The sequence below is a fragment of the Dermacentor variabilis genome, chromosome 7 (genome assembly GCF_050947875.1).
Source record: "Dermacentor variabilis isolate Ectoservices chromosome 7, ASM5094787v1, whole genome shotgun sequence".
In the NCBI taxonomy this organism is placed as follows: Eukaryota; Metazoa; Arthropoda; class Arachnida; order Ixodida; family Ixodidae; genus Dermacentor; species Dermacentor variabilis.
In genome coordinates, this window is record NC_134574.1 from 3,081,215 (window position 1) to 3,104,179 (window position 22,965).

General features: G+C 43.5%; 1 protein-coding gene across 1 annotated transcript in view; it reads right to left on the reverse strand.

The window, feature by feature from the left end:
• Positions 1-8,513: 8,513 nt before the first annotated feature.
• LOC142588525 (cytosolic endo-beta-N-acetylglucosaminidase-like) overlaps positions 8,514-22,965 on the reverse strand; it is a 118,890-nt gene continuing 104,438 nt past the window's right edge. Inside the window, exons 6-7 of the mRNA XM_075700358.1 lie at positions 21,126-21,307; positions 8,514-8,556 (exon numbers count right to left, since the gene is read on the reverse strand). Of these exons, the coding sequence (XP_075556473.1) occupies positions 8,514-8,556; positions 21,126-21,307 (225 nt within the window). The remainder of the gene's footprint in view (positions 8,557-21,125; positions 21,308-22,965) is intronic.

Genomic DNA, 22,965 nt, shown 5'->3' on the forward strand with positions numbered 1-22,965 from the left:
ACTGAGGCGAAAAAAGATGACACAAAACTCATCTGCGCAAGCGCAGGAATGCCACGTGTCAGTCGGGTACATGTGCTGGTCTACGTGAGAGATAACTGTTAAGACACTTAACCTATTCCTAATGTAAGGTAATCGAAGGCTGACTCACGCACACACTTGCACCATTATAGATATGCGATGCCTCTGCCATAAGACGCGTATCTTCATTCTTATGGCTGTAAAATATCGCGCATTCATCTAATGCAGTTACAATCTTGGCAATGTAGGGAAAGATTAGAAGGCGATTCACCGGTTAACGACCTTTTATATTCCATTAGCCTCTGAGTGACACACCGTCCCGTTCGCCCTACCTAGAACTGGCCACAGCTAAGGGGAATTTTATAAACCACACCCATACGACAGTCAGTAAAACTGTTGTTCTTACTGTGCTTCACTGGACAAATATCTGTTCTTTTTTTGCATTTTACCTGCTGCTTTTTCCTCTGTGCGGCTAGCATTTCATACCTAGCTTATTGGGAGCAGTTAAATCAACATTAACATCATATCTACTTGCAACTTTTGATTGAATTCGGATTGAAACTTTGGATTGAAACTTTAGCAACGGCTTCGAAGATCACGGGGAGTACTGCCAACAAACGTGATTTTGTTCGAAGGTCAAGGAATAGTCAAGAAACTGAATTAGGCGTCGCTGTGGAAATTTCTTACTTAACTTTAATCCTCCCATATAAAGTTTAAATTGCTCACCTAATGAGGTAGCAGCGGAATCGAATTCTTCCCTATTGCAGAAAATCAGGTACTCATCAACGTAACGAAATATCTTGACAACGCTATCACCTAAGGCTTTCTCTAAGCAGCTGTCAACCTTAGTCAGGTAATTATTTCTACGAATAGGGGCAACCTTTCAGCCAATACAAATGCCTGATTTCTGCAGAAAAACGCCATCTCTCCACCCAACCAGCGTCAACTTCAAGTACATTGAGAGAATTTCTAGAAAAGCTCCCGTAGAAACACCCCATCTGTCAATAAAAGCCGACTCTTGCACTTGCTCTTTAATGCACCCATTTACAGAATTTAGCAACCCGTCATGCGGAAATGAATAATACAGGTCTTCGATATTCATACTAAAAGCTGTACAACCACCAGGAGTTTCCTCTCTCAAATACTGAACTAGTGCCTGTGGATTCCGCAAGCAAAAGGGGTCTGAAAAAAACTAGTGAAGCTAAGCAGTTCTGTAGGTAACTAGCGACACAGACCTGCCACGTCCTTTTCTCTGACACTATAACGTGGAAAGGAATTTCTCGCTTATGGTTCTTTGCCTAGAAATACAGATACAGAGTAGTCGTCGGGTTCCTGCCTTAAACCAGCTTGAACATTGCGATCTGTGTTGTTTCTTGCACCACCGTGTTGTAAGCGAACGTTACGTATGGCAGGACGACATCTCAGGTCTCGTGCTCGACGTCTACGTACATTGCTAGCATATTGGCGAGGAGCTTGTTCAGGCGTCCCATGACACCATTCGTCTGCGGGTGGTAGGCAGTTGACCTCCTGTGGCTTGTCGGGCTATAGTGCAAAATGGCTTGGCTTAGCTATGCTGTAAAGGCCGTTCCTCTGTCGGGGATGAGGACCTTTACGGCACCATGTCGCAGCAGGATGTTCTTGAGGAAAAAGTTCGCTATTTCAGCTGCGCTACCTTTCGGCAGAACTTTAGTTTGAGCGCAGCGGGTGAGGTAATCCGTCGCCGCGACGATCCACTTATTTCCGGATGTTGACGTCGGAAACGGTCCCAACAAATCCATCCCGATCTGCTGAAAAGGTCGGCAAGGAGGCTCGATCGGCTGTAGAAATCCGGTTGGCCTTGTCGGTGGTGTCCTATGTCGCTCACAGTCTCGGCATGTCTTGACGTAACGGGCGACGTCGGCGGTCAGGCGCGGCAAGTAATACCTTTCCTGTATCCTCGATAGCGTCCGGGAGAATATGAGGTGCCCTGCAGTAGGATCGTCATGTAGGGCGTGCAGTATTTCTGAAAGCAGCGCTGACGGAACAATAAGAAGGTAATTGGCGCGGAATGGTGAGAAGTTCTTCACGAGTAGGTTGTTTTGAAGCGTGAAAGAAGACAATCCATGCTTAAACTCCCTAGGGACAGCGTCGGTATTTCCTTCTAAACTCTGTACGAGGCCTTCTGCGCTAATTATTACAAGGAAGGCGTCGTCATCCTAGTCGTCTTGCGGCGACGGGTCAATGATTGGCAATCGGCCTCAGAGTGCTTGCGTCCGGACTTGTAGATTACAGTGATGTCGTATTCTTGCTGTCTGATGCTTCACCGTGCTAGCCGTCTTGATGGGTCCTTTAAATTACGTAATCGTAAAAAAACGTAAACTAAAAAAACTGCATAAATGAGCTGAAGATTCATGGATTTGTTACAAAGATTACCGATGAATTCATCATCATCAGCAGCAGCATGGTTACGCGCACTGGAGGGCAAAGGCCTCTTTCAAACTTCTCCAACCAACCCGGTCATGTATTGTGGCCATGTTGTCCCTGCAAACTTCTTGATCTCATCCACCCACCTAACTTTCTGCCGTCCCGTGCTACGTTTCCCTTCCCTTGGAATCCAATCCGTAACCCAAAATGACCATCGGTCATCTTCCCTCCTCGCTACATGTCCTGCCCATGCCCCATTTCTTTTTCTTGATTTCAATTTAGATGTCATTAATTCGCGTTTGTTCCCCCACCCAATCTGCTCTTTTCTTATCCTTTAGCGTTACACCTATCATTCTTATTTCCATAGCTCATTGCGTAGTCCTCAATTTAAGTAGAACCCTTTTGGCGAACCTCCAGGTTTCTGCCCCGTGCGTGAGTAGTGGTAAGACACAGCTGTTACACACTTTCCCTCTTGAGGGATAATGGCAACCTCCTGTTGATGATCTCGGAATGCCTGCCAAACGCACCCCAGCCCATTCTTATTCTTCTGATTATTACAGTCTCATGATCCGGATCCGCGGTCACTACCTACCCTAAGTAGATGTATTCCCTTACCACATTCAGTGCCTCGCTACCCATCGTAAACTGCTGTTCTCTTTCAGGACTGTTAAACATTACTTTAGTTTTCGGCAGATTAGTTTTTAGACCCACCCTTCTGCTTTGTCTCTACAGGTCAGTGAGCATGTATTGCAATTGGTCCCCTGAGTTACTAAGGAAGGCAATATCATCAGCGATTGCAAGTTACTAAGGTATTCTCTATTAACTTTTATGCCCAATTCTTCCCAATCCAGGTCTCTGAATACCTCCTGTAAGCACGCTGTGAATAGCATTGGAGAGATCGTATCTCCCTTTCTTCATTGGGATTTTGTTGCTTTCCTTATGGAGGACTACGGTGGCTGTGGAGCCGCTATAGATATCTTTCAGTATTTTTACATACGGCTCGCCTACACCCTGATTCCGTAATGCCTCCATGACTGCTGAGGTTTTGACTGAATCAAACGCTTCCTCGTAATCAATGACAGCTATATATAAGGGTTGGTTATATTCCGCACATTACTCTGTCACCTGATTGATAGTGTGAATATGGGCTATTGTTGAGTAGCCCTTACGGAATCCTGCCTGGTCGTTTAGTTGACAGAAGTCTAAGGTTACTGAGATAAATTACTGAGCCGTAATAATCTGAGCTAAAAACAAGTATCATTCACATGATCTGCCCTCAATTCTTAAGGTAGATAAGAAAAAGTTATGGGGAATGACTGCTCCTGGTCGTCGCACACACAACGTAAAACTCCTTAAAGGGACACTAAAGGTTAATACTAAGTCAACGTGGACTGTTGAAATACCATCCCAGAAACCTGGAAACGCTGTTTCGTGCCAAGAAGATACTTATTTTAAGAAAATATGCATTCTGAACCGTCCGCATACCTCTAGCGCAGCTCAAATCGCCCGCTCTCCGATCGAGGAGGGGTGACGTCATGGTCTCATAGTGACGTTGCGCCGTCGGTCAGTGCAACGGCGCCCACAGACGGCGCTACGGCTTTTCTGTGCAAAAAGCGAACGCGCTGCCAGAAGCAGAGCGGACAGCAGTGCGAAAACGGAATTATGGCGGCTAGAGGAAGGAAAAGACGGCGACGGTAAGCTGGTCTTTTATTCTACGACACAAACTTCGGCGCTCGTCGCAATGGACGACCCTGACAACGACATAGTGGCTCGCGATGCTGCGCTCGGCTTCAGGGATTTAATCATAGATGAGCGTGACTTGCTGCTGAGGCCTTGCGCTTCCGGCATTGTTGCGTACTACTATGACGGCGGCCTGGACACCAGCGATGCGCCCTCGGGCGACAAACATGGTCACCGTCTCGACATGCCGTCGCTACTCTTAAGGACGGACTGGTACGTACAGATGCTTGCTATTTTGTGCTGCATAGGTCGCTTAGAAATTTTAACTGGCATTCGCAATGCGCAGTCGAATCTAATCGAAACCTGCTCGTTTGCTTCTTCGCGGGCAGCTATGACGCGGCAGATCACTTTCGTGTTTTAACGACTGAAAGAAGTTCAGGGCCCTAAACAAGCATGGAGCCTGTAGCTTCGTGTTAGATGAACCTGTGAGTCGAGCTGTAAACATTGCGGGACGCAGCATTGCAAATTACGTGTGTAATCTCTACCGGCTTCTTAGACTGAACGGCTTCATCGTTATATTATGGTGCTGGAATTAGTTACTTTCACATAATAGGTGCGAATGTGGACACTGCCAGCGGCTGGCAAACTTTCTTGAGCAGGAGTGTCTGTGCTGTCGCGCGATGGTTGCATCTTCAATTGTTGCCCAACCGCATGGTTGCATCACGGAGCAACCTGAATGCACAATAAAACACAGATGCCTACGGGCCTTCCAGGAGGGCGGTTGTGCACAAAATGTCACTCTAGTGTGGAAGGAACTACATGGCGCAAACGGGCAGATGTTTGAATGTGCGTCTCCAAGAGCACAGTAGTAAAATGGGCAATATTTCCACAGACGGTCATCCGGCGGTCCATTGTAAAAAGGTGTGTTGCACAACCACCTTGGCATCCCTTGTTCGATAAGACGGTCATCTTGTACGGCACCACAATGACCTGACAAGAGAAATCAAGGAATCATCCGAGATTGCACGGGCACGCGATCTATGCGTCAGCAGGCCGTCTGTGGCATTATAAACTACAGAGCTTGAATTCATGGCAAGAAGGCATGTGGCGTTTTTGTCAAGCTTTTATGTCCTTCTTCCCGTTAGCAGAATCAGTTACGTACGTATGCTCCTTTTCCGCAATAAACGCTGTATCGAAAGTTAGCGCTTGTCCTGTCTCGTCCTTGTCCATTGTCCCTACTGCGCTATGCTTCAAGTGTAAATACAGTTATCAATAGAGCCGCCCGACGTAGGCACTCATGGGTGTTTTTCTAACCTTTTATGGTAGGCACAGTGCGTCTAGAACCACAGCGTCCGGCGCTCTACGCGGTTGTACGGGACTGGCGGCCACACATCATTACGCAACTTTCGAAATAACAATACGAGTCGGTTTTGGCATAATGTTGCCTACAATGTAATAAAGGGAACTCTGGCGCGGCAATAGTTGAGCCACCATGGGAATGATGGGAAGTACATGGATTTATCTGATCTTCGTGCTTGTGGATTCGTTTATTAGGCTTTGTATGCATGAATTGCCGTAAATTTCAGAGCAATGTACACTTTGGTAAGCGCAGAAGGCGCTGCGAACACAAACAATCGCTACTAATGGCAACGGTTTATCTTGCCGAGGTGGCCAAATCGAAACTAGCCTAGCGTATGAAGGTACTGGCGTGCCCGCGATAAATTCACAAGGGCGTTGTCAGGTGTCGATGCATGCGACCACGGTTTCAATATAGGGCGTCTGTACCTACAGGTCCTGTGTTCGAATACTGCGGTCGGACTATGTTAAACATGTTTATTTAATTATTTACTGCGCTGTACATTGTTGGAAATGACGAGTTTGCAAAGCCGTAAAGCCGGAAGCACGAAGTTTAGGCAAATCCATGTACTTCCCATAATTCCCATGCTGGCTCAACCGCTCCTACTGCAGCACATTAGACACTACCACCAGAGTTCCCTCTAGTGAATACTGTATGAAACTCTAGGGGCCTTGGTACTTCACTTGGTAGAGCAGTAAACGAGGGACCCAAAAGAACTGCGCTTGTTCCGCAAATATATCTTTCACTATAATTCACCCAGAGCTCATTAGAAAAACACTACAACAAATCTTCATTTTACTTGTTCTTGGCTGTGTACTTCTTGCGCCTCCTTCCTGCACGAGTAATTTTGATGTGGTTTCTGGTTTCTCAAGTAAAGCAGAAGTGTATATCACAGGCGTACTTGTCAGATACACCTTGTTTCATTTCGGTTTTGCAGCTTTACGCGCCTTTATAGCGAGCCGTGGGAATCGTTAGGGTTTATACTAGTAAAATTAGACCAGCCCCTGATTTTGCATATAAAAGTTACCTTGGGCGTCGCCCCCCGCCCACCCCTCGCGAGAAAGAAACCTTGGTACGTGCTTGGCTCTACATCTAATTTGATAAAGCTGATGCTCATCCAGGAGGCCGCAGGTACCATCGGGGAGACAAGCTTGTGGTTCTCGTTGTAAAGTTGATCTTCCAAGGAAATCCAGATATGTTTCTTATGCTTTTAGGGCAATTGATATTGTATACAATTGTTGCAGCAATGCAAATACTTCAGTTGTGTGCCTAATTTCAGCATTCGTTAACAAATAGCTGTGCATCAAAGCCATTGTGTCATTTATAATGGTCATGCACACTGTTATTAACATTAATTGCCATAGCGGTCTCATCACACACCTTAGAATTGTTGTCAAGGATTCACTCAGGAATACTTAGTCCGTTTGTTTGTAGGCATTTTTTCATTATTTTGAGCGCGCTTTCGCATTGCAACATTCTGCCGCTAAACATATTGATGTGCACATACTGCATGACATATCCCAACAGGAAAGCTAAAAGATGTTGAAACAGCTGTTTGCCAAAACATTTTGTTTATTCATGCAGTGATAAAAACAGTTCAGGATGGTTGGGAATTAAGAAGGGATCCAACAAACAGCAGATAAGTCTGTATGTATATACAATGACTATTAATCTAGAATGACTGCTACTTATTTAAAATGGCAATTAAAAAGAATGCTAGATATTTAAAACAAAAATAAAAATATACAGTTGAGTATGCTCATTCATAAAGTATTGTAGCAAACGAGATCGAGGTAGATGCGTAAAACATATCGTTGGGTTGAATGTGCGGCAAAATAGATGGCAAGAAGATGTAGCGGATGGGTAGAAGAATAGGTAATTTATATTTTTTTAAAAATACTAATACACATGGTTGTCATGGATGGATCCACTGACAGCAATAGCTGTGAGCAGCACAGTCTTGTTCTAGTAAACTTACAAACAATGAAAAAGTGATATCAAATTGGATTTGTACACTGGTTGTCGACTGCTACCTAATGTTGAAGGAAAGTTGTGGTACATTATGTAACGTAATAGATTAGCAAGGAACTAGCTGCTTAAAAAGAAATTACAAATTTATTAGATTGAACATGGCACAGCTTTATGAAAAAAGAATTGTAGTGAGAGCACCGTCTTCTAGGCTTATGAAGTAAAGCCACCATAGTCCTGCTGGCTGACCAATAGATTTACAACACATAGCTGTGCTTGTTAGCTAAGCTATGGCTGAAGTTTACTTTCAATGTCTGGTAGGCAGTTCTTTAACATGGGATGCAAGTTTAACTGAGGCCACAAAACTTGTTTTAATTATCAATAAAGAATTGCTTGGGGCCATAGCCTGAAGCCTCTTGCTGAGAGGCTACTCACAGTATCAATCCATCGAACCAAGCGAAGTGCCTTCAATTAATTGCTGAACGTTTCCATGCAAGTGGGTAATAAATGTTCTGTCTTTTTTGCTTACAGCAGATACCGCTACACAGCGTACAGGCAATTTGTACGGTGGCTGTTGGGGCGGCTTCGAAAAGGCGAACGCTTTTTGTTGCCATCATGTGCTGATGGAAAAATTCGGGGGACATTCCCCGTAGAAACACCCACAGGGTTCAAGTACCCAGAGTCTTAGAGTAAAAATTGGGGGAAGCAGTGCAGTGTCATCGATGAATCGCTGTGCGCATTTGAGTTCCTCATGAGATATCGAAAAACGGTATGCTTACCCGTCAGCAGGTATCACTAGTCACAAGTTTTTCAGTACTTTAAAGCTAAAGTGCTGAGCAGTAAAACATTCTGTATTCTTGTTGGTGCTGTGTTGCGTCACTTGAGACATAATGGAAAAGTTAGTGATGACTAGAATACCAGCGATACGGCAGAGTAGGGAGAATCATGTGTTCGTGTTAACTCTTTCCTTACCACGACATAGGAAATCAAGCAATTAGATTGACATATTGCTACGCGAACGAAGGATTAAGAACTCAAGACTATTTACAAGGTATATTTATAAAGCATAACTGCAGCGCTGGCCAGTTCAGCTGAGAGCCAGAGAGCGTCCGTCGTCTTCATGGGGGCTCCTGCGTGCACCGTCCACAAGAAACACGTAATATGCATGTATCAATATTGTTTACACGTTCATCAGAACAGGAAGTAACAATGCTCTCTCCTTTGACCGTTTGCTTCGTTTCAGCATCGTTTTCTAACGCGACACAACAAAGTATTTCCTTACAACCACACTAACGGTGCACTCGCTCAAAGTGAAGCTAAGTTTGCCCGTCTAACTAGCATAAGCTAAAGTTTTTGCATTGTATAGGTTGAGGCTGCTATTTTTCGAACTGAAGTTATCACATTGAAAATGAGCACATTGCTAACGGTCAGGAAAGAGTAAGGAAATTCGGGATGGTGATCTGTGCACCACATCAGAACTTGAGGAACCGTGCTTTGTGTGCGCTTACATGGTCTCTCTCGGGCACTCTTTGGTCATCCCGAGATGAGAAAGCAGCTGGAAGACTTTCCTCTACTTGAGCAAGTGCTTTTTAAATGTTTCGTACTGTGCACACTGCTCCGTGGCTTTCTTCTGCAGGTCTTGCACGTAGTCTGAAAAAAAGAAAAGTCTAACGGATTATTCCATTTCTTCCTCTTTGTACCTGCACACAACTACAGAGGGGGATGTCTTATGGCATAAACAAACACTCCATATACGTAGTATGAGCTGTAGTGCATAATATTAGTTAATAAGCCCAGAATGCAAAAAGAAAGCTCAGGCACCTCAATAAACAAATGTGCTGGCTTCAAGTGTTGGTTCAGTGCGCCTCATATGAAATAAATACCTTTGCGGCTGGCCTGTCATCCACATACCACATTTGCACGTTGCAATTTCATTTTCATGTGTGATACCATTTCACTGCTTGTGCGCATGTTGCTAGTTTTGAATATAACGTAGGTTTGTTGCCTATGTTATTTTTAAATCTAGCAACCTGTGCACAAGCAACTGTGATCTGGCAGCATAGTTGTACATCGACACCTCTTTCAGAAGTCAGTGACCTGACTGCCCATGTTCTGTATCGCTCAGGTCAATCATTGCACCCTTTCAGTGAGACATCTCTATGCTGTATAGCTTCTGGTAGTATTTGGCATTCGGGAACAAAATTTCACTGATCTGGCAAAATGTCTTTATTCGACAGACTGCCATGAGGGTTGAGAAAATGTCTGAGAAAAACAGTTGTGGTAGTCACTTCACTCTCCATTGCAAATGATGTCGATACTTTTGGTAGAAAGAAGAGGAGGACTAAAACATTCGCTTTTTTACAAACATTGCTGCATAAGATATTGCAATTACAAGCAGAGCATAGCACAGCAAATACTTTCAAATTGACTTGCCGAATGTGGGAGCTGTCTTGAGCGCACAGCTGTCAAAGTACTTTGACTGACTTTGGAGGTCTTTATGCGCTACTTTTTTGTGCCATCACAGCTTTTTGCTTGCTCTCGCTGGGAGTTATCGTTGAAGTGAAGCGCAGCAATCAGTGCACTAGAAAATAATTTAACTCAGCAATTACTAATCCACTGTAGTTTCATTGCTAGAACCTTAGCTTATGCAGACTCACCAAGCCTTGATGCCTTCATACGTGAATGCAGTGGACTTTGAGGCAAAACCATTTAGAACACTGGAAGGACTCCAGGTTGTACATCTGAACGGATGGTGACAGCTGGCGGATGTCCTTCAGCAACAGTGGTGCTGCCAGAATGCACTAAATTTGCTTGTAGACAACAATTTACTTGTTGTCTGACGAGAAAACGAGTTATATATACAGTTATTCCATATGTACCATTACTTGCGGCGGGATTGTCCGTGAAGGCAGCGGGGGTACAGGCCACCATGTCCATCACGTATGTTATTTATGTGGTTCAGCATGCTCCTCCACGCTACCACCAGCATGTCCCCATTGCCACCGCAAGCGCATGTACACCAGTACAGGTGGTTGGTGGTGGTTTGTGTCCATTCCGTAATAGCACTGCATCCAGACCCTAGTGAAGCTTTAGCTAGCTTTTTCCTGACGCCTGTAACAAAGCAACAGCACAGTACGCTATTGCTCCATGTCAGGTGGATCTGCAATTTGCGTACCATAAGCCTCACAAGGATATAGCAGCACTGGTAGGCATTGTACGAACTGAGGTTGCAAGCAAACTCTTTAAAGGCATCCTCCGTCCAAGAATCTAACCAAGGCTGATACAGCTGGAATACTAAAGAACAGAGGAGCCATGAGGGCACTGAACAGCGTACTGCGATAAAATCCATAGCACTCTTTTAAAATCCCAAATCAACTTCCCTCAGGAGCTGAAGAAAGAAAGCGCACACAACAGGCATGTAGTTTATGGACTAGTTCGTTTTCAGGAAGGTTTAGCACAGTGTAAAGAACAACAGAGATAGATGGGTCAAGTAATGAATAAGAAGTATGGCTTGCTGTTACAAAGCACAATTGTTCCTCCTTAGCTGAAATGCTTTTCTGGTAAAATTTGATATGCAAAACAATATGCTCCATACTATTTTTTTTAATCACGAGGGTTAACCATGGCCATGATCGCATGATGAGTGTATGACGACACTCATGAGATATTCACAATGGAATAATGAATAATATTGCCAATGGAACAATTAAGGAAATACAACGAAAACACAATTATGACAATGGGGTGTCGATGATAGCAGTATGATGAGCATATGACGAAAAATGCGTGCCAACGTTGCAATAACCATCACAGCAGCAGCACAATCGTGATTGTGTGATGATTCTATCAATTTTCTTGTCTTAGCATACGTATCCACTGAGCAACCCATTATATACTTGCATGTCCGTTCAGTAAGTCTACCAGGTTACACAAAGGCCATCTATTGCAGGTGAACAACATGAATTTCTTCGTATCCTTTGCAACATGCCACACATCGAAGTGGTGATTGAGTGGCGGTCTGTACTCAATGAGCTCGCAGTCATGCCTTGCTCACAAAGAAATTTTAGATCTCTTACGAGGCCCTCTTTTTCTATCTGCGCACTGGCCTGTATTTGTTCACTCTAAAAAAGTAGAATGCACAGAAGGTATTGATATACAGCCTGAAAAATATAATCGTATCAATAACCAGTTTAGAAATCTCAAAAGAATGACCACCTCTTTACTGTGATGAGCCACTGAACAGCTCGGATTGCGTGCCAACGTTGCATGCCATATTCTAGTTGGATGTGGTAAATATTGCTTGTAGAATAAGACCTATCATGAGTGCATCTGAAGTGCTTCTTGCTTGGCTTACCTCGTTTACTTGAACTTGCTCGGTGTTTATGATTCTTCTCTTTTCAGGGTACAGGAAGGAGTATGAGAGGGACTTGGCACTGTGGCCAGGGGAATCGCATCGCCCGTTACCATAAAACTGCAGGCTGGTATTGCTGAACTCTATTATCAAAGTTTCCTGATCCTCATTCCAGACCTGTAAGGAATTCACGAGTACAGTTGAAGCGTAAAAGGGGTACAGGGGACAGAGAGCTTTGCTAAAGGAATTCACCTTGTTAATGAGTGTGGGAAGGGTAAAACTGCGCGAAAAAAGAAATACAAGTGGAAAGAACACACACTACACCACGAGTGCAGACGTGTGTTCCTTCCGCTTGTCCTCGTTTTTTCGCGCATGTTTTAACCTTTCTTCATGTACGAACTAACTAGTTAGCAAGGACGTCCTAATCAATGTGCTTCACGCTGATTGAAAATGTAACTTTGGACGAGGACATAAATAGTTGCTTGAAAGAATGAAAAATTGGTTGAGTTGGTTGCATTCACGGTAACGGGCAGGACGAATGACGAGGACAAAGAACCCCACAGGATGAGCGCTCAACTTCAACTGCACTTTATTCGCAGAAATTGCTTGTTTTATTAGAAAAGAAAATACACGAACCCAGCTATGACACGACGATAACAACAGAAGAAAGACTAATAAAACTTGATAACACAGACTTATAAATGTAGCAAAACTTATCAGGTGCATTAAAAAGTGATACACTATTTCAAAATTATTGGTTGTCGAAAACTATGCAAGGTTACTTGCTTTCTAAATGTGACACTGATATCTGGCTGATGCACGCAATCCCTCTTTTATGTATGTGCTATGCCTCTACCAGTTCGCACACCAATTTTTAGTGATGCTGATGCGACTTCGCAGCACGCAAATCAGAGGGCCCACAAGCTGGCAGAGCCATACAACATAAAGAAAAGAGGAATCACGTGTGTCAACCAGACATCAATAGCAGTTTTAGAATCTGAAGTAACTTTTTTGCACAGCGGCTACTCAGACGCATAGTTTTTGAGAATGCGATTTTCAACTAGTCTCTCACAATTTGATGGACCTGGTGTCCACACATAAATTAGTTATATTTTTAATTGTGTTATCCTTGCGGTTTCTGTCCTTTTTTGTTCATCTTGTGTAATAGCTGGGTTTACTTACTTTTGGTTTGTATTCCTACAGGCGTTTCCTGTGAATTAAATGTAGTTAATTCAGGGCTCGTTCCGCACACTTCGTTGTCCTCATTGAGGTTTTTTAGCGCACGGAAAGGGACGAAGGGCAGTGGCAAGACGCGGACACAGCGCTAACTTCCAACAATTGTTTTATTCCACGAAGTGGTACACATATATATAGGGAACAGACACCACCGCACGCATGCGCATATGTACTGATATTTAGTGAGATGAGACAGCAACGAGACACGTGTCGGATGATATCGAAGATGAAAAACGACCATGTATAGCCAAAAATTTTTTTTGTAATTGCAAGATTAAAATGTCATCTCCATCAGGCCACCCTCTGTGTCACGTTTAAAAAATCGAATTCTTTTTTTGAAAGATCAATTGAAGGCCCGCTAACACAAGCGCTCCCCAAGCCAGCGATCTTCGCCGCTTCAATAATCTCACGTGTTGTTTGCGTCGGGCTTCTTCCTATCACGGTGCACTGTTTATAAATGGGGCTGCATCCATGTTTTCTGCAGTGAAAAGCCAGATGCCCCACACCTCCAGTTCGCACATTATTTGCGTGTTCACGCAACCTATCATTTACACACCTTCCCGTTTGGCCGATGTATTTTTTTGCCGCACGACAGGGGTAGTTCATACACGATATTGTTCTCACAAGGAACGTGACATTCTTTGTGATTTGCCCGGCAACTGGGCTTCTCAGAACCACAGTAGCTAGCCTTGCACTAGTTGGACAGCTTGATTGGTGCTGAAAAGATGACGCTTACATTTGCGTTATTGCCAATCTTCTTCAGTCTGTGCGAGATATCGTGGATGTACGGTATGATTGCGCGTTTCTGCTTCACTCCCGCATTTTCCGGTGAAGTACACCGCTCATCCTGTAGCCCGTGTTTTGTGGTCGGAAGTTAGAAGTTGTTGGAAGTTAGCGCTGGTGTCCGCGTCTTGCCACTGTCCTTCGTCCCTTTTCGTGCGCTAAAAAACCTCAGTTATGAAGCAACACGCCCTAACCTACGCTCTTTCAAGTTGTCCTCATTGTTTCTGCTGCACATTACCATAAGTTCACAAGCAGAGAAGGTCAGCCACTGACATTACATTGAGACGGTTTATTACAAACGAGGCAGTGTAGATGCATTGTACACTGCAAGCAAAAGAATAAAGAAGTGCAGCACCGATTAATTAACGACCAGTGAAAAAAGCACTTGCTAATGCATGCACAGCATGCCCGTGATCATCAAAGACAGCATTTATTTCTCTTTTAATGAGATAGGTTGACTGAGATAGGCTCATTGACAGTGTGCCATCCCACACTATCTGGACTTCTTCAAACAAGACCTTCAACAAGGCATGACAATGATTCGCTAAAAAGCCTAGTTCATCATTGTGTACATTGTTATTGTGCTCATGCAGATGGTCATTTAAACGTAATGCGTCTGCTGCCTGGCAACACATTTACATTTTCTTGCATGTTGCATCGGAAAGATAGTGTTTATGTGAGACGGCAGGTAAATAGTTGCACTTCTACATGCTGTTCTATACGTTTTTAAAGGCAGGAAACTAGATGCATGTAGGGTGTTGGCAATACCTTGTCATACTTGCACGTTACTCCTTCCGTCTAACTGTCAGAAACATAAGCTTGTCATGTTTTCATTGGTGTTCTAGCTATGCTGCACTTCCTCAATCTTACTTTCTAGCATACAGCGTGTACATGTGTAGTATGTGTATAATAAACAGACCCATCAGAAAGGCAGTGCCTATCCTGGCCTACTCGTTGATTTCTGTTCTTGTGCCAAGTCGCGCAGTTATATTTTCAATTATGCAGGACAAACTTGCTCAATTTCTGATGTTATTAAGAGACATTTGTCGGCTATACTCGTCTGCCAGGACCTGTTTTCACCGAATAGCCTTATGATAAAAACATATCCTATGACTGAAGGAAATACTTCCCTGCAGCAACCAACACTTACAATTTTTTTCAGTTATCCCTAGCAGCAAAAAAGAAGGCCAGAAATTGATTTTGGTTCCTTTGGCCTAGAATTTCACCCATTTAATGGTTCTGAATAAAATGAAAATAGGAATCCAGTTTACTGTGCTTTCATTACTGATGCAATGAATTGCAAAACATAATAAGAATGTGTGTTCACATTGGTGAAAATAAGCACAGAACTAATACTCAGGTTCCAAATAATGTGCTTTTTGTAGCATATTTGAATGCTGCCAGAAGCACTGCAGGTTGGTATTGTGAGAAGTGGAAGCTGTGCATTTACCGTGGTGACCGCAGGAAGAAGTTATGCTTTCTGGTAATTGAAGAAAGCCTGGTCGCTCATGACTTGCACACCCATCAGCCACAGCATCCTGATTGCACTAGTAGGACTTTAGCTGGAAAAAAGAAAAGCCGTTGCCAGGTTGATGTTGCCACTCGGCTTGGTTGCAACAGGTTGCTGGCAGGACCACGTACGCACATGTGTGTGTGGACATTTATTTTCTGCTGTAATGCGTGTGCCAGTGTAAACAGCTTCACTGTGTATGAAGCTGGCAAACAAGTGCGGCACTGACTCAGAAGGGTGACCAGGCAGGTGCTATGGACAAATAAGTAGTGTTTCCGATTAGTATGCGTCTCATCTTCGTCACTTTTGGAAAAGGAAGTGCTCACTGTCAGGTTTCACAAATATATGCATTTGACAATGTACGCTGTGTATTCCATGATTAATAAATTGCTTCACTATATCTGGGAGGTGTTGTTCCATAAATTATGTTAGACGAATTGCCTCAGGAAGCAGTTCTTGGAGTGACATTCATGATAGAAAGTGCTAGAAATAATTTTGTGAAAGTTTCAGCCTGATTGTGGGCTTTTTTCTTATAAATTCTATGGTAACATTCAAGCTTACTCTCTAATTTGTGTTGATTAAAGTGGCCAAAACATTGTCCAAGGTCAAGCTTCAGACTCAGGGCATTTGAGCTCGTTTTTGCAAAGGGGCTAATCTCGTAAAGGGGAATGGCTCTAAGAAATGGAGTTGGTGTCGGAAGTTGCTACTCCATCTCTTTATCATTGCATGTCACTAGTTTTGAGCATGGATTCCTATGTTGTAAAACGTGAATCCTGCTCACTCATCAGCAAATGTTGCATCCAAGGTATAAGTTTAGTTGTCTGGCTCATATGTGATGTCATGCCTGTCAGCTTTCTAAGCTATCGGTGATGCGTCAGGAGAGACAAGAAAGCTGGCCTCCTCTCTAGATGTTTCTCGCCGTCGCTTGGCTGCTTCAGCTCTTCGAGCCCTATAACGCTTCTTCGCAGGAGTTTGATGCCACGGGCTTCCCTCTCCTACAAACCTGCGTTCCCTTTTCCTTTGTTTGCTTCATTGTTGTGTTAACTTGAACTCCTGCAATAACAGTTGCGTTGGAGAAAGCTATTCAACTGACCGTTGTAGGTGATAATTGTTTTAAATATTTCTGTTAATGTAAATGCGACACTTGTGATAAAAATGAACATACTTTAAATGTAGGGGCTCATGACAATAAATGACATTATGAATTAGTAACACAACAGCTATAAAATACACTGCATTAACCTGAGCAATCACAATGACATCACCGTTTTACTGCCCTTGCGATACTCCTTTCCTCAAGAAAAAAAAAACACTGCATTTCGTGAATTCAGTGTGGCTCTGTACATACGAACAAGGAGAAATGCAGATAAAGGTATGCTGTATCATAGCCGGATAAGCCCAGTTCGGAAAGTGCGAACACAACCACCAGCGAACTCGCCAATGCTCGTGCCGAGCAGGCGAACTTGTGCAGATTTCGTATTTCCACTACTACAGCAACGTTTTTCGGCAGTGCTCGACGAGAGGCTTGCATCCGTTCCCGCGTTTGGAGTCACCTAGAAAATAGCGAACAACTTGTGAAGCGGGCGTCAGGTGCGCCAAATTTGCGCAGTGACTTCTGCCAGTGCAGTTATCGAGCGAGAGCGCCAGTAATAGCCAGTTTTCGCTCATTTTGCGTACCAGCGCGTCGCTTTTGTTGCAGCTGGCTGTCGAAGCGCTGGTTTCCGATTCGCTATGTTCAGCCTGCAAATGAAAGCAACTGTATGCCATGGCTGAACGTATTCGGACATTTTTAGCTTTGCCTTCGAGAAAACCAAATGTCGCACTCACCGCCAAGTCTTCGTCATGCAGTTGTTCTTGCGCTTCGGAGAATGCAGGCAAGACCGACTTAACAGCACTACGGGAAAGCATTGCTTTAAAAGGCACTCCACATGACTTCCGTGAGCGGGCGTTGAATTCGTAATCCTCTGGACGAAAGTCCAGCGAGCACACTATGAGATTTTTCGGCTCTTTGCCGAGGCGCTGTAGCAGAGCTACGACATTTAACCACTTCGAACGGAGAGGTTCTCTCCTTGGCACACAGTGATAAGTAACGTTGGAGTGGGCGCTGGAACTGGCCTTGGCCAAGTTCCGCGGACCGTTCGGGCATCCCACGACATCACATAGATGTGGCATTCTCGCTGCTTGTTCCAAATGCAAGTTTTGCGAGCCAGCAGAACCAGCGCAGCACGACGCGATAACGAAACAACTGAAACTACAAAGCGCGAGCGGCGCAGAGTCGAGCGCGTAAAGTCGAGTGAAAATGAAACTTTTGACCACCCATACTACTCAGGGGTAACGTCAAAATTTTATTTTTCCTTCGAATCGAATAGAAGCAGACAAGTAGCATTTTCTTCCGTCTTATAATATAATGAAATCATATCTATATTACGAGTAGTTAAGCACAAGTGACATAAATTGTGATGAGGAGTGCCTTCGTCAGCCGGCTAGTACATGAATGTCCCTGGGGAGTCTCAAATCGTGTCATGCATTTACCTCAATTTCTCGGCTACTAAAGCTCTGTACGCTATTATATTGACGCCTTAGACGTTCTAGAGACTTGCTCAATCACTTTAACTTGACTTGATATTAACCTTTAGTAGCCCTTTAAAGATGAACGGAGATTGATCTCCGATCGACAATCTGCATTCAAGTTCAACAACCTGCATTCAACAGAACTTGAGTTTGGCCTAGAGGGTGTTTACTGTATATTATAGTGAACGCAAACTATGACGGGGACAGCGGAAGAAAACACTAAAAGGAAATGGGCAGTATGTTGCCGCCCGTGTCGTTTTTATGTTCTCTTTCGCTGGCCCCGTCTTTGTGTGCGGTCACTATGACATGAGTTTAACAGGCTCTTTACATCAGTATTCGCCATTGAAGATCATTCCCGAGGGCCCATTCTTTCTGATCTCGATTTTCGATTAATGGTGCCAATCACCATCACAGCAGAAGGGATAGCAAAACTAATCTCAAATAATAAAGTACCATCTTGCACAAGCATAGATAAGATAAATTCCAAGAGACTGAAAAATACCGTGTCCATGTCTAGCCATATAATATGCGTCATTTTCACGCAATGGTTATCGTTAGAACTGCTTCGGAACGACTGCGAGGTTGGCAAAATGGCTGCCGCGTTCAAAAGCGGCAACAACAATTCGTCGGAAAATTACCGCCCTATCTCGCTAACCTGGATCTTTTGCAAATTGCACGAACACATATTTGAATCTAATATTTTTACTACCTCAAGTCTAACAACTTCTACTATAATAATAAGCATTGGCTCAGGAAATCATTTTCGTACGACACACAGCTATATGAATATCGCACGCGTCATGCGAAAACGTGGGATCTTTCACCACCTGCGGCAAGTTGGCTTTTCATCCACTTTCATTGTCATTAGTTTATCATTTTTTAATTCAATTATTAAGTACAAGGAACTTCCCCTATGTTTTCTTGATATGATTAATAAGAATCGGACCCCTCGGTTAACCCCCTTTCTTCTCGTTCACGCAGCTATTCGAAGTCGCATCCGGCTTGCATTTTAACATGGATGACAACCTTCAAACTGTTTCAATCTTTCCAGACTACTCTAAAGCATTCGATCGTGTTGCTCACTCTCGGCTCATTTCAAGATTATACGCTCTTAGACATGACTCACAAACGCTATCTTGACTTCAAATTTTTTTTTTACATTTCGTAGGCAGGTAACAGTAGTATATTCTTATTCTTCCTCGGTTTCTGATGTGACTTCTGGCCACAAGGTAGTGTTTTGGGTCCTCTGCTATTTCTAATTTACATTAATAACTTACCCTCTAACATTTCCTCTTGCATGCCACTATTTGCCGACGATTGTATTATGTATAGAGCTATTAAAAGTCCTTATGACCATATCTGCCTTAGAAGTAATCTGAACTAAATCCATTCCTTATGTCTAACTTGGCTAATGACACTCAACTTGTCAAAGTGCGAAGTTTCATTTGCTCGTAGATTATCAAATTCAAACTTTTCCTACTTAATAAACAACTCTCCAGTGGCTTGGGCACAGTCATATAAGTCATAAGGTATAAGTCATATATATATAAGGCTTAAATCTCGCACCTAATCTTTCATGTAAAACCCACATCATTAGCATATACGCTAAGGCATCACAAAAACTAGGTTATTTACGTGGAAACCTACCTCACTCACCTGCTAGCACACGCAAGTTAGCACATGTATCCTTAGTCCCTGCGCAGCTTTAATTTGCTTCGTCGATCTGGTCACCTCATCAAGATTAGCTAATTTTAATGTACGAAACAGAGACGCCCGATTAATTTCACCCAACTACGACCAGTACTCTAGAGTCCCTCGAATTAAAGCATACTTATCCATTCAAGCATTATGTACCCGTAGAGTAATCTTACTATTATGTCTGATGCACAAATACATTCACGGCACAACACAGCATAAATTGCCCCTTGTTACCTCACTACGTAGTTTTAGGCGTCTTCATAATCGTCTCAGCCTCAAACGAATGTTTGGTAGAACTAAAGCATTTAATTCCTCAGCGTTGCCACAAGCTATTGCACTCTATAGTGATCTTCCTGATAGCCTGGTCTCCATCACTAGCAGCGAAAAATTCCGCGAGAGTTTGTACACTCACTTCTTGTAAAGTTGTGTATTGTATTTATAACACACGATATTATATGGCATACTTATAAATAAATAAATAAATAAATAAATAAATAAATAAATAAATAAATAAATAAAAATAAATAAATAAATAAATAAATAAATAAATAGTCCCGCGACGACGTGCAAGTACTTTGCTGTGGGTGAAGTCATGCGGCGGAGTTTAAAACCAGCCTCTACTTGCATAAATGAAACTGGGGGATTTTCGGGCTAAAAGCTCGGAAGCTGAAGCTCTGCGGCGATGACAGGAGACGTAATTGTGGCGTCGTCTCCCTCAACAAGAGTAGGAGTAGCATCGTCCATGGCTAGTGTTCGAAAAAAAAACGTGAATGTCCTGGGTCACTACTCGTTGGGAGCTCGGTTTAGCGGAGGCAAGGAATACACGTTTTGACAAGTTGAGGACGGCGAGTCGACTTACTTATTCAAGTAACTTATTAACGTACTTATTGAGTCCACTTGCTTTATTCAATAATGAAAGCAGGTTTGCAAAGTGGCAGTGGTAGCGCCCCAGTCGAGCAGACACCTCGGTTCCAAAAAAGAACAGGGGGCAATGATCCCCAAGGGGAGGCAAGGCGAGGTGACTGACGGTCCCTAGAAGTGGATTTAACTAAGAGTGTGGGGAGCAGTAAATTTATTACTCGCGTGAAGGCATTTGAAATGGCTAATTAGGTCGGTTGTTGTTCCCGTTTTGCTCATCGTCTTGAATTACGATATCCAGTCTTCTCCGTGTTTTCTGGGAGAGAAATAGGAATGACGTTGCAATGCAGTGGAGAGGAAACGTGTCAAGTAGCAACGTGAAATTCTCTTCCTGTCTCTGTCTTTGTTAAGTCTATTTAATTACTTTCTCCGCGAACATAAACATTTAAAGGCATGGCGCTTTTCCAGAGTCGTCTCAGTTATGAAGTAAACATGCATTGCAAAGTACACAGCGGCTATGGGACGTTTTCTGTAGGCTCCTTGTTTTCAGGTCCAATTGTTTTCATGGTGCTATGGCCGTTTGAATTTCGTGTGAGTTAGTGAGCCTGTGCGGTGCGTCTCCCTCCAAGAGATCCGATATTTACGCAGCGAATCAGTAGCTACGGCACTGAAAGGACTGGCATCGTCCTGACCTGAAATAAGGCCTAGCACCCGCCTTCTTGGGCTCGAACTGCAGGCGCAGGCAGCCCCCGCCGTTGTACGCGGTCGTCGTGTCCACGGTAGCCGAGCCGCAGCCCAGGCAAAGACCCATGCCTTGATCACGTGGTTGGAGCTGCTGCTTGGCCAGGTTGTACCACGGGATGCTCGACGCAATCTGTGTACCCGAGGTTTTCTTGTAAACTGCAGGCCTTCGTTGTTTAAGCAAGGGAACACGCAGGCTATCCAATTCTCTACTGTTGTGTCCTGTCTGCACGCCTCACCTCTTTTTCGCATAATGAATCCTTACCAACTAACTCAGCTTTCTGTCATTCTAGGCTATCAGAAACGCCATTGCCAAAGCTGCGGGTGGTATGGTATAACTTCCAACACACGAACTTAAAATTCTGACTTTGCCAAATTTTGTTTAAAAAATAATCTGCAATTATAAACTTTCGGCAAAGCCACGAGGCTGGTATTTGTCAAGTTTCTCGTAGCAGGCTTTATATAGCACCTAAGCGGATGACACGAGCACCTAGTGGTTAACGGACATGACGGAAGGCTCAGAGCATGGGCCCTGAGATGTTCAGCGCGCCCCGGGCGTCACCTCATATAACGGAGGTCATGTGAATGACTCGCGCTGGTTTTTAACCTTCTGATTTCCAGAAAACAATAAAGGTGGAGGCGGACTTTTTTTTCAGTTCCCTATTGAAAAAGTCGTAGTTTCGCCCGAACGGCGAATCATCAATTTCGATAGCGAATTCATGGACAGCTATAAGAAGTTTTATAGACCGTATAAACTTGTATACAAGCATACAACTCTCTGCGGTTATGAAGGCAAAGATAGAGCAGCGTGGCATGTATTACCATGCCAAGTAGTCCCGCAGCGCTTGACCGTTATTTGGTTGGTCGGAAAAGAAACTGAATCAATGCACAATGCACAATGCTCCTGTATTTAATTATTATTTGAGAAACTTGGGCTTGCACAAACCTGCTCGCATGTTAAAGCAATAAAGAGAAATGTTTGCACAGTATCCCAGTGACTTGCGATAGTTCACTACTTTATCTCTGTATTAGTGCCCCATGATATCGTGGAACATTACACCGACTATTTTTCCCCAGCGGAACGATTTCTAGTTTTGACACTCCAAGATGATGTTTTATGTGCGGGTTAGTAACCGTTTTTCTAGTTCAAAAATTGACTGGATCAGTTCAATATGCAATAACTTGTCGAGAATTATGTGCCTCCTTAAGGCACACAGAACCTTCGTAGCCGTGTTTTGAATATACGATAGAGTAGCTTCTGTAAGATACATACTGGCATCATACGCATTGATTGTGAATGCGGTCTTGATATAAATATTTACTACGTAACTTTAGTGAATGTTAAATTATAGAGTGAATAAAATAATTTTTTGGCTAACACCACTGCGAAGCGGCTGAAACCTTGAGCACTAACCATTGATTTGAACTTGTTGCAGGTGGCAGCATATGGGTAGCCTTGGATATGGTTTAGAAACTTTTCCCGAAATCAGCAAAAAGCTTATCCTTTTTAAAGGAGTCTTACGGTTATTTCGCTCAGTGTAATAAATGCTCGGTGCTCAGTATAATTCTAACAACGATTGTTAACGTAGTCCCGAATTCTATAGAAATTAAAGTAAAAGTGTCTGATCATTTTAGGCGCGCGTAAATCAGTACTACTTCGAATGCAAGCGTGCACCATCCATCACTCTGAGTGGATGCACGATGAGTGACGTAAAGATAGCGGTTTCCTTGATCACTGCTATCAGAATCGTCGATGTCCTAACCGCTGTCATCATGATTGGACTATCGCTT